The 12914-nt window shown below is 48.5% G+C and overlaps 1 protein-coding gene across 1 annotated transcript; it reads right to left on the reverse strand.

The window, feature by feature from the left end:
* Positions 1-2838: 2838 nt before the first annotated feature.
* LOC108177603 (late cornified envelope protein 2D) lies at positions 2839-4200 on the reverse strand. The gene is made up of 2 exons (XM_051858704.2): positions 4053-4200; positions 2839-3404 (listed from the first exon to the last, which is right to left on the reverse strand). Exon 2 carries the CDS (start codon positions 3381-3383, stop codon positions 3093-3095), a length of 291 nt encoding a protein of 96 aa, XP_051714664.1. The 5' UTR covers positions 3384-3404; positions 4053-4200; the 3' UTR covers positions 2839-3092.
* Between the last annotated feature and the right edge of the window lie 8714 nt (positions 4201-12914).

The following is a 12914-nucleotide window of genomic DNA, read 5'->3' on the forward strand; positions in this document are numbered from 1 at the left end:
TTATGAGAGCTTTCAAATACTTTAATAACTGCAACATTTCTCAATAAATATTGCCCTGGGGCCATTATATGAGGGCACCTCAAAAAGGTTTTTTTCCAGGGCAAGCATTTGGTTTATTGCTTTTTAAAAAATTTTTAGTATAAAGAGAACAGATTCAGGCATCCCTAGGTATAGTTCTAAGAAGATGACCACACTTCCCTCCCAGTTACGTTATCACTTAAGACTCCCACATCCCACTCCGGATCGCCTGATTCCAACCCCAGCTCCTCTGTTTCTGATGCAGCTTTCTTACCAGCAGGCGGCAGATGATGGCTCAAGTGCTTGTTTACCTGCTACCCATGTGGAGGACTCAGATTTGGTTCCAGGCTCCTGGCTTCAGCCTAGCCCAGCCCTGGCTGTCACAGGCATTTGAGGAGTGAACAAACATATGATGAGCGCTCTGTGTGTGAGTGTGTCTGCCTTTTAAATAAAATGAAAGTAAATAGTTTTTAACCATTCTTGGAAAACGGAATTAAAGGTGTCGATTTAATTTGGTGTGAAATAAATTTTGAAATCCATGCATAGTTTTTTTTAAATGCGTGTTTTCCATGTATTATGAAAAAATATTTGCACCAAAATGTTTTACATCAAAATAAACTCATATTTTTAATTCCATTTCCCATGAACTTTTGAACTGCCTTCACAAATAAAGCAGAGTAGAGTTTATCTGCACATTTACCTTTCACACTGAAATTTATATCAACTCATCAGCTGAGAACACCTGGGCTATTTTGATGAACATAGATCAGTCATGGATGCAGATGGCAGTTGCAATCTCAGTGTTAGTCTCAGAACCCACTCTGCTGCTGGATTTTCCCAGGTTGGGCAGCACTGGTGAGACTGTAATCACCACTATGCAGATGGGTATCAGAACTCTGCGAAGTGTGCACCAGGCCACCCCGGGGCCCCAGCCCCAGCCCCAGCCCTAGCACCGGCTCTCCCGTCTCTCCCACTTGTCAAGGCTTGCTGTTTCTTTGCTGTAGTTTCAAAGGCTCAGTTTCCAACGTCAGCCTCTTTTTCTATCACGTTAATGTCAATATTTGAAAAAGGAGGCATGTCAGCTATCAGATGATTCATTCTTTCTCCAGTGGTAAGGAGCACGTTGGAGATGGAAGATACTGAGAGTGAGGCTTGAATGTAGAGAACAAGGATATTTCCCCTTAAATCAATAAATATGGTTTTCTGTTGAAAATGTACACTGAGATGTTATAAAATGATTGCTCTGCATCTGTGGGTTAGACTCCTATCCCAGATTATCCTGAGGAGCTGGGTGACCTCCAAGGTGTAGTCATTTATCTCATGGTATTTTCTATTTGTTAATAAACATGCTGAATATATCACAGTATTTAACCACACATGCACACATGCACACACATGTGCACACATGCACACACACACAGAAATCTCAGCGAGCCCTGAGATACCTCCTTTCTGCAACCCTGCTTTTCCCTTTTCCACTGGCTGAAAACGTTGATCCGGAAGCTTATTCCTTATGCTGGATATTGGGCTGTCAGGGAGTGCAGCCGAGTCTGCCCCATCCTCATTCCCAAAGCCCTCAGTGCTCTGGAGCCCCTGGCCAGTCATGGCAGTCAGAAAGAAAATGGGGAAGGAAATGGCCAGGAGTACCAATCGTCCATCTCCCGTCCGCTAGTCCATCCCTCCTGTGTGCGGCACTCGCCACTCCACAAAGCCAGGTGTTTTAATCGCTGTGGGTTATGTGCAGTTCCTGAGGTTCTGCCCCTTTGTGTCTGGCAGAGCTGTTGAGCCCAGCGTGTCTCAATAGTCTGGTTAAGAACCTGAGCCCAGGGGCAGGCATTGCCATAGCAGTTAAGACATCTCTTGGGGCACCCACATCCCATATTGGAGCGCGCTTTGGCTTGAGTCCTGGCTCTGCCCCTGGTTCCAGCTTCCTGCTAATGCACACCCTGGGAGGCAGCAGATAATGACTGGGGTACTTGGGCCCCTGCCACCCGCTGGGGAGATCACACTGAGTTCTAAGCCCCTGGCTTTGTCCTGGTCCAGCCCTGGCTGCTGTGGGCATATGGGGAATGAACCAGCAGATGGAAATGTCCTTTCTCTTTATCTCTCTCTCTCGCTCCCTCTCTCCCACTCCCTCTCCCTTTAAAGTAAATTAAAAAAAAAAGATGTATAAAAATATTTAAATTGCCACCCATAGAGGATGAGCAGAAGCGTTGCTGTTGCCCATGGCCCAGTGCTTTGAGAACATGTCTCAGATCCCTGCAAGGGGCTCTGGTGGGCAGACGAAGGAAGAATCACAAAGGGCAAGCAGCAGCACCAAGGCCACTGTGTCTCTCCACGTCGTGCTGACCTGGTTAGTGTACAGACCCACCTGCTCCCGCTCCTGGGTGCAGAGGTGGGGGGAGGGACAGTCAAGGGGGTGTGCTCAAGAAAGATGTTTCCCATGCCTTGTATAACTGAAATCTGAGCGCTACAAGTCCCCCTGTTCCTCCTCCTTCTGCAGCGTTCCGGTCTCCTGAGTAAGAAGGCGGAGGGAAGCAGAAGGCCCTGGCGAGCAGAGGCAAAGCCCGCGATGGCAGCAGTGGCACCACCAGCACAGCAGGCTCACTTGCATCTTGGAAACCCCTCGTACTTTGTTCTGGGGGCTTCTTTCTCCTGGCCCTCTTGTATGCTCCCCCCCTGCCCCGAGTCTACTTGGCTGGCATCCCCCCCCCCCCCACCGAGGTGGCCCATGCCAGGGGTCTGCTGAGAGAATCCAGGGGAATGTGAGCTCTGCCGAGCAGGGGATGAGGAATCAGCAAACACCAAGAAGGGCAGGGCTCCAGGAAAGACAGGCTTTATTTCTGTTGCAGGGAAGGCTTTGGGAATCCGTTCTTCTCTTACATTCAGGATCTTGACTTGGAAGCAGAGAAAAGGCTGGGGAGGCCTGAGACGCTCAGCAGAAAGGGGAAGCCATCATCTCCATCATCTCCACGGCCGGTACCATAAGAGAGGGGAGAAGAAAGGCAAGAGAAAAGGCACGGGTTCAAGGCTGGTCCTTGGCCGCAGCTCTTTGGTTCCTCGCTGGTTGCAGGTCAGCGGCAGCCCCCAGAGTGGTGGAAACAGCTGAAACACCCAGAGGACTCGCTCTCACAGCAGCTGGATGGCTGGGGCTGGCGAGGGTGGAGACTTGGAAACCGGCGGCCAGAGAGACAGCAACTGGGGGCGAGACAGCAACTGGGAGCAGAGCAGGACGAGGCCGGAGTGGGGCGTGGAGCTGGGCATGAGGCAGGAGCCTGAGGGGCCTGCGGGGGGCACTTGGGTGGACATTTGGGGAGGGGGTTGGCCGGCAGCTGGCACCTCTGCTGGTTTTGCTGGCAGGACATCTTGGAGACAGTTCAGCCACCCTGGAAAACAATGCAGGTATCTTGAAAGCCCCGCGAGTACAGGCCTCATTTCCATCAATATTTTTCTACAAAGCCTGGAATGCTGCAATCAAATCTGTGGCTGCAGAGGCTGAATCCTTACAGAAGAGAAGCCCTGTTCCCCTGGTGTGGAGAACCAGCTGTGCGTAAGTGAGAATGTGGTAGCGCCATCTCCAGCCTGTCCTGTTTCTCCCAGGACTCCTGATTTCAAAAGCAACAGCACGCAGAACCCGATAGTTTCAACAATCTTAAAACACTTTCTGTCCAGTCCCCTAATTTATGCATTCCAGAAGCCACAGATTTAGCCCAAGTTGACGGTTCTATCATCTCTCTTCATCACCTGCTTTTATTTTTCTTTCTTGCCTCATGTACTGTGCCTTTAGTCCTGAGTGGCAGCCTCTTGTCCTACAATCCAGCCCACCCCCCCCACCCCGCACCAGCCTCTGGCTGACTTTCACCCCTTCCAGGGCATCAGTTTTTCAACACCTTGATGATTTCCATGAGCCTGGTCTTCATGGAATTACCAGTTAGATCTCATTCTCTCCATCCCGGAATGACTTGATCCATTGAGAAGAGAAGTGGCAGTCCCAGCCACCCCCAAGCTGCCGACAGGTCAGTCAGCACACTCACCTTGTCCTCCTAACCTTGGGCAAGCAGTGGAGCTAAGGAGACCCTGTGAGCTGAAGCCTTTTATACATATTCTGCACCCAACTCAAGAGAATGAGCCACCGAAGATATGAAATCTGCTTCCCTGTCAGGCGGTGGTGATGATAGCCTCCCACATTCCGGTGGCTCTGTCACTCGGTCACTCTGTCACTCTGGGTCACCACCAATCTTCATGAGTATCTCCCCAGAGCATCCCTCCCCTCTATAAATGCTGGAAGTCCTTCCATAAAGATAAGATCATGATTTACAAGGGCATTTACAATGATGCAGTATGGGGATTGGAACTAGGGTTTCTGGAGGAATGCAAAGCAAGATGGGATGAACATCCAAAACCATAAGTGCTGTGACAACCCAGTGTGCAGATAGTGTTTGTGTAAATTTCACCAACAATCAGCTGGTAATATAAGCACACCGGGGCCGCTACCAGGGCTTCAGTGTATTTGCTTTAGAAACCGGAGTGACTGCAACATTAACCAATATGGCATGGTAGGAAGACCCAAATGGGAAGGGTTTCATGCCTCTGCTTACACACACCGCTTACTGAGGCAGAAACTGGTAGCTAGACAGGGCAAAGGAGATGCTTATTCCATCATTTCAACTACTCTTCCATCAATATTATAAACTTCCTTACCCCAATGGCTGTTAATGCACTTAACTAACAAAATCCCATCCCTGCCAAATCCTCCCTACATTGCCTACTTGCTATAAAAATAAAAACAGCAGTGGGCAACTGGCAAAGCAGACAGGATGCTGCTTGGGGCAGCCACTTCCAACCACAGCCTCCTGCTAATGCGCATCTGGAGAGGTAGCAGATGATGGCTCATAGAGCTGGGTCCCCACCACCCATGTGGGAGGTCTGGATTCAGTTCCATGCCCCTGGCTTCCATCTGGCTTAACTTACTCTTTTGGAAGGCATCTGGGAAACGAACCGGATGACAGACGATCTCGGTCCACCTATCTATGTCTCTTTCTCTTTCTCTTTCCCTTTCAAGTAAAGTGATTAAAAGTAAATAAAAATTGGGGCTGGTGCTGTGGTGTAGCAGATAAAGCCGCTGCCTACAGTGCCAGCATCCCATATGGGCACTGGTTCGAGTTTCGGCTGCTCCACTTCCCATCCAGCTCTCTGTTATGGCCTGGGAAAGCAGTGGAAGATGGCCCAAGCCCTTGGGCCCCTGCACCCATGTAGGAGACCAGCAGAAGCTCCTGGCTCCTGGCTTTGGATAGGCACAGCTCTGGCCATCGTGGCCAATTGGGGAGTGAACCAGCGGATGGAAGACCTCTCTCTCTCTCTCTCACTCTCGCTTTGCCTCTCCTTCTTTCTCTGTGTAACTCTGACTTTCAAATAAATAAATAAAAATTATAAAAAGTAAAAATTAAAAGTAGAAATAAAGAGACAACTTAGCAGGCTGACACATCACAAAATTGTAGTCATCCACCTTGGCTGGACAGAAAACAGTGCAAGGCAACCCCTCCTGCCCGCCTTGTTGTCAGTATGTACATTCATCATGCCTCTCCTTCTCTCTTGAGCCTCCCGAGCCGTCACGGCTGTGTCCAGACAGGTGGTGTTGTTGCTACTGCATGGAACAGATGGTTGCTGTGAAATGTAAAGAGCTTTTGCTTCCACTCCCAATTCTTCAAGTCCACTATGCCCACAACCGCCCTTTAAGAATCCCTGAACAGGGAGAGAAACCTCCGGTCTTTTCCGATGCCTGTGCCTACACTCGTGCTCAGGAGCCTCTTCTCTTCAACCCCGATTTTCTTATTTTCTCCTTGGTATCCTGTTCTCCTTGTGACACATGTTTGCGTGTATTTTTCAGTACCCGTCATGCTGGAAGGAATCGAATCTCAAGGTTCACTGTTTATCCCAACCCCCTTGGCAGTACCTGACATTTTATCAATGCTCAAAAATCTGCATTCAGTGAATTGATGAGTGGGGGGAAGCAAAGGTCTCCCCTCCGCTCACACCTTGAGAGCGAGGGAGTAGCTTGAGAGGCCGGGCCAGGCCAGGCAGGTAGAGGGGCAGCTGTGGGAAGCTCCCTGCATGGCGGCGCTGAGATTGGCAGATATCAGTGCTCTGGTCCTGGCTCCAGAGCTCTGCTGCATTTCGGAGGAGACTGGACCAGATGAACTGCAGGACGTTTTCATCAACCAACCCACGAACTGCCTCTCCAGGCTTCTTTCCTGAATGTATTTTGCCTGGAAGAGTAGCAGGATGCAAGGGACAGAGTGAAGAGATGAGGCTGGTATGTGAGTATGAGTGGGTGGGAACACCAGAGGTCACACCAGAGCCTGTCTGGTTCATCCCTTGTTGGAGAAGTTACTTAACAGCGCCTCCTTGTGTCAGAGCAGAGTGCTGTGGATTTCTGTGGTTCTTGTCTGACTAAGCCTTTCCTGGCTGAGACTGTGATCTACTGAAGCCCAGATCTGTAGATTTGACCAAAATGATGCACCTCCCTCCAGTGGAGCCCACTTCAAAAATCACAATGTCAAATGATTAGCAAATGACATTTAATTGACCTATTATCATTAACAAATCACTAGTTCAATAATGAAAGAACTATTGATCTCAGTGGAAACCTCTTTTATACTATACTGTAGTATAATTTATTTTCTGAGCGCCTGCTGTGTGCAGGGTTTTGTGAATTCAAAGATTAGGATACTTCCATATCCCTAGGAATGGTATATTGAGATGATGAGGGAAAGGGAGGGAACTGAAGTTTATTCTCAACCTCTCTTCCATCAAACACGTTATTTGCATTACCTTACAGCAATAGCTCTATAAGTTTGCCAGTGCTAAACCCCATTTCATAGATCTTTTTAAAAAATCTGAAAACCCAAAACAGTAAATAATGTTTCTATGTTCAAAGCTGGTGCCTTAATTATGAAACCCATATTCTTCCAATTTCTTTTCTTATAAAGGCATGATGTCAGGGCTGGTGCTGTGGCATAGCAAATAAAGCTGCTGTCTGTGGCACCAGCATCCCATATGGGCGTCAATTCAAGTCCCAGCTGCTCCACTTCCAATCCAGCTCCCTGCTAATGCTCCTGAGAAAGCAGTGGAAGAAGGCTCAAATGCTTGGGCCCCTGCACCCATGCGTGAGACCCAGAAGAAGGTCCTTGCTCTTGGCATCAGCCTGGCCCAGCCCTGGCTGTTGCAGCCATTTGGGGAGTGAACCAGCAGATGGAAGACTTTCTCTCTCTCTCTCTCTCTCTCTCTCTCTCTCTCTCTCTCTGTCTTTAACTCTGTCTTTATAATAAATAAATATACCTTAAAAAAAAGACATGAAGTCAGTGAAATAGGCAATCATGGAGGTATGGAGAGGGTGGGGGAGGGGCTAAGACAACAGCTCATACTGTCCACAGGTGTGGCTCTTGGAAGAGATGGGCTTTGAAAGATGAGAATTAGTCAGGGGGTGAAGGAATCTTTCTGACAAGGGCCATTAGGATATTTACAGCATCATTTATGGGCTATACAAAATTATCAACACAAAAATTAGTCTTCTATAGATTTACTGAGTTTGGAGTCCCACTTGCAATTGCCTTGGTGGGGAGAGAGCACATGATTGCACAGCCCATAGACAGAACATTCCCCACCCTTGTGAGGGAAACAGAATACATGGGCTGGCACAGAGATACACAAGAGCTTGACTTATTCTAACAGTCAGTAGTCAAAATATTTGATTTATTCAAACAAGAAGTGGGACACTGGCTGGTCAGAAAGGAAGGAGGGACCCTGCATTAGGAGGCTTACTTCTGGTTTGTGTGATTTCAGTCTATAGATTCATGGCTTCCCAGTCATGCTCCCTGGAACATTGTTGCCAAGGAACTTCAACTTCCATCTCTTTCAAGAGCCATAGCTCCAGACAGTATAAATCTCTGTCTTTGTTCTTCCCAGCCCTTCTTACATTTTCCCACTGTTGTCTATTGCATCAGCTTTGTGTCTTTGCCTAGAATGGAGGCTTTGGAAGAATATGATCTCAGAATTTGAGGCCCACGCATTTGAGCCATGAGGATGTTACTTAATGTTTTTTGAGTCACATCTTTTAACCTGTAAAATGGGATTAACAATAAGAAATTCATAGTGTGATCCACGCAAACAACATTTGACATACTTGCTTTCCTTCGTATCATTCTACTTATATGAAGGTTTGAGTTCTACTGAAACATATCATTAATCCTTAATCCTTGACTATTTTGGTCTGCCTAAAAAAATGTGCCTGAGCAGACAATGATCTTGGTCTTGCACCTGCCCCTGCTTCAATCAGATTGGATACACATTTACCTTTGCCTTATGTGTTGGAGGTATACATGTAATTTAATTGAAAACAGGATCCTCCTATTTAAAGACATGGGCATAGAAAGAACTAGCCACCACTGACCGTTTAGTCAAAGAAGAGTTACAATCAAATTTACATTTGTAAGGGATGTTAGGGTTAGGTGTTCTTAGAGGCCTTGATTTGGTTACTTAAGAAACCATATTGGCCGGCGCCGTGGCTCACTAGGCTAATCCTCCGCCTTGTGGCACCAGCACACCGGGTTCTAGTCCCAGTCAGGGTGCCGGATTCTGTCCCGGTTGCCCCTCTTCCAGGCCAGCTCTCTGCTGTGGCCAGGGAGTGCAGTGGAGGATGGCCCAAGTACTTGGGCCCTGCACCCCATGGGAGACCAGGATAAGTACCTGGCTCCTGCCATAGGATCAGCGTGGTGCGCTTGCCGCAGCCAGCCGCGGCGGCCATTGGAGGGTGAACCAACGGCAAAGGAAGACCTTTCTCTCTGTCTCTCTCTCTCACTGTCCACTCTGCCTGTCAAAAAAAAGAAAGAAACCATATTGTGGCGTAGCAGATTGTAAGGACAAATTTTTAGGATGGAGAGGCTTGTATCTAGGTTCGGCTCTGGTAAACAAGTAACTTGTCTGCCGGATGACCTTCTCCTGCACCTTGGGAGCCTGGCCAGTTCCCGGGGAGGAGGATAAAGGAATGTTTTTGATAAACAGGTGGGCATGCTTCGCTTCTCAGCTCTCTGGCCAAGATCCAAGATGGGATGCACCGCTTGCCTAAAATCTTGGCAACGAGCCACCTTTGCCCTTGGGGGCTTTAAGAGGGAGCTGGAGCAAGCCTCTGCTGCTGCTGTTCCATCCTGGGGAACACGCAGCCAAGCTGAACGTTGAATGTGCCCGTGATGATTACTGATGATGTTTGGTTCTCAGTATGAATCCTTTCCCGGTGCTGTGTGAAGATTGCCTAGTGGTAAATTCCCGGGTTGAGTCCCCTACTCTTAGAGACCCCCCCCATTCTTTCTTTCTCTCTCTCTCTCTCCTGCTGCTTAAAATTTGCTACTTAAATAAACTGCTTGTTTCTTAATATTACAAGACGTGCAGTGTATTTCTTGTGGATCGAACTGAAAGTAACTAAGTCTGTGCACAGCAGACAGCTTAAAAATAATTTGCTGTCACACAGACTGAGCCGCTTCCTGAGACACCAGAACCTCACATGGGCGCCAGTTCGTGTCCCAGCTGCTTCACTTCCTATCCAGCTTCTTGCTAATGGCCTGCAAAAAGCAGTAGGAGATGGTCCAAGTAGCTGGGCCCTGCCAACCATGTGGGAGACCTGGAAGAGCTCCTGGCTCCTGGCTTTGGCCTGGCTCAGCCTCAGCTATTGCAGTCATTTGGGGAGGGAACTAGCAGATGAAAGACCCCCGCGCCCCCGTAACTCTGACATTCATGATAATAATATAATCTTTTTTAAAAAAGAAAAAACCGAAGCCTGTGGTGAATGTCTGCCCGAAGGTTTGATATGAGGATCAAAGGTGGATTGGGGACTGGTCGGAAGGCGATTGGAGGGTCTCTGTTTGGCTGAGATGTGTCCGGGCACAGCTGGCGCATTCCTGAGTCCTGCTGTCATCTGCACATGCGCCTCCGCACCAGCCTGCCTGAGGATTCAAGAATGTTGTAGTTTCCCACCTGACATGGGTGTGTCCCTTAATAGAAGGGTGAGGTACCAGCCAGACCAGCGCTGGCATGCATGTGATTCTTATCAAGCTAATTCCTAAGTGATGAAAGAAAGGAAAACAAGTGTAGTCCTTTTACCCAAGTGGTAAAAGAATCTCAGTGGGTAGGAAGGACCCACGGGCCTGGCTGGCAAACAACACTGGGAGAGGACTCATGGCCCTGCCAAGGGCAGTGGGACTTGTACAAGGGTCACTGAGGGACCAGAGTTGCTTGTGCTTCTTTAGGGTCATAGGGAAGCTGGGACCCATGTTTGCTAATCTGGCCCCATTGGTCTGTACCCATCTCAGTGGGTAGAAGAGAGGGACAAGACCTATGCAGCATTACACATCCTTATCCCTTCTATGAGGTGACTTCAAAAGCCAGGCACTTCACTCTCTGCATAGCGTGAGCTACAGACTTGGTTCTGTCATGTACAATATGGTGGAAATAGGAAATATCGTGGGTGAAGAGACTAACACAGCATGTGGTGTCCTGGAGATCGCAGTTGCAGTCATGAGCATTATAATTTGTTATAGTCCTAGGTATTCTCCACCTGCTGAGTGCTATGCTTGGGGGGCTGGAGGGTGCATGCCAATATTGTCTGGAGCCAGGTCTGTGGTCCTTCATCTCTCTGATAACTCAAACTGCAGAAAACTCCCTGGGAAGGAAGTCAAAGGCCATCCCCGGAACACAGACCTGGTCCCGACACTGACCAGCCGTGGGTCACTTGCCTCCTCTCAGCCTATTTCTTCATTTGTGAAATGAGTGTTGCTGTCTTTGCCTTGATGTCAGAGAAGTTATGTGAGCTCTGTGTCCGAGGCCATTCTAGATCATGTTAGAAACTGGGTAGCTCACTATTTCATCAGCTCTGACAGCTTTGTTCTTCCTCCTAGGTGACCAACGTTGTGATCCACTCATCAGATCCTGAGTCCACCCTGGCCCTCAGTTCACCTCAGTCATGGGGCAATGGCTAAAAAGATCCCTATGAGGGATGTGTTCTTACAAATGTCACCATCAAGTGTTGCGTGTTAGTCCTAAAATAGGAAGAGACACAGAGAGATCATCGCATCTACCTTTTTTCCTCTAGACAAAGGTCCCAAGAAGATGTTTCTGGACCATCCAAGAAAGACTCTGCAGCCTACAATGACAGAGCTTTCTTTCCTCTGTTCATCTTCACCTATTTCTTTAGATGCTAAATGTGGGCTCCTACCACCAAGGCAAGCCGAGCAACTTGGCCATCATCCTCTCACTGGTGCCAAAAGCACATGACCCAGCCCACACATCTGAAGAGACAGGCAGGGAAGGGGAGTCCCTTCCCCACTGATCCTCACTAAGAATGGGTGTTGGGGAGACACCCACCCTCATTGGCAGCATCAGGGTACTCTTCTCCATCATTCTGGGAACCTATAGCTTTGTAAAATTTATTTATTTATTTGAAAGGCACAGTTAGAGAGAGAGAGAGAGAGAGAGAGAGAACCACAGACACAGAGATCTTCCCTTTACTAGTTCGCTCCCCAAGTGGCCACAATGACCAGGACTGGACAATCCAAAGCCAGGAGCTGGGGGCTTCCTCCGGGTCTCCCACACGGGTGCAAGAGCCCAAGCATTTGGGCCATCTTCTACTGCTTTCCCAGGCCATAGCAGAGAGCTGTATGGGAAGTGGAGCAGCCAGTACTCAAAGCAGCACCCATACAGGATGCCGGCACCATAGTCATGGCTTTACCCACCATGCCATAAGGGTTGACCCCTTAGAATTATTCTTGATGCTGTTGTAGATCAGAGACCCCAGACTGAGGGGCTGGTGCTGCGGCGCAGCGGGTTAACGCCCTGGCCTGAAGCGCCAGCATCCCATGTGGGCACCGGTTTGAGATCTGGCTGCTCCACTTCCAACCCAGTTCTCTGCTGTGGCCTGGGAAAAAAGGAAAGCTCAGGTCCTTGGCTCCTGCACCCGCGTGGGAGACCTGGAAGAAGCTCCTGGCTCCTGGCTTTGGATTGGTGCAGCTCCAGCCATTGCGGCCATCTGGGGAGTGAACCAGTGGATGGAAGACCTCTCTCTCTGTCTCTTCCTCTCTCTGTCTGTAACTCTGACTTTCAAATAAATAAATACATCTTAAAAAAAAAAATAAAAGAGACCCCAGACTGGGCTGGGTCACCTGGGAAGCACTTTTAAAATGCAGATTCCTACAAGACCTGCTGAATCTCAATCTCCAAGGGGTGAAGTTTTTAAAAAAGATTTATTTTTTTTTCATTTATTTGAAGGCAGAGTTACAGAGAGAGAGAGAGAGAGAGAGAGAGAGAGATCTTCCATCTGCTGGTTCACTCCCCAGATGGTTGCAACAGCCAGAACTGGGCCAGGCTGAAGCAAGGAGCAAGGTCCTTCTTCTGGGTCTCACACATGGGTGCAGGGGCCCAAGCATTTGAGTCTTCTTCTGCTGCTTTCTCAGGAGCATTAGCAGGGAGTTGGATCAGAAGTAGAGCAGCCGGGACTTGAACTGGTTCTCACATGGGATGCCAACGCTGTAGGCTGTGGGTTTGACATGCTGTGCCATAGCACTCACTGGCCCCAGGAGTGAGTCTTAAGCATTTGAATTGCTGAAATGTTTTCTGGGTCATTCTGCTCAGTCTGGGAACCTCAGTTCTTAAGTGTTCTGGAAAAATAATAGAAATAGAGCCAACCTGTAGAACATTTTGGTAACCTTTCCACAGCTTTGTATGACTTTCCTTAGGGATCCTCTAGGGATCTTCATAAAAGATTGAATGATATAGAAAGTGCAGGGAGCTCACAAGATCATTCATACTTGGACTGATTTTGTAAGCATCTGGTGTGGTTTTCCACAGGGTAC

Source organism: Oryctolagus cuniculus, chromosome 7 (genome assembly GCF_964237555.1).
Source record: "Oryctolagus cuniculus chromosome 7, mOryCun1.1, whole genome shotgun sequence".
Lineage (NCBI taxonomy): Eukaryota > Metazoa > Chordata > Mammalia > Lagomorpha > Leporidae > Oryctolagus > Oryctolagus cuniculus.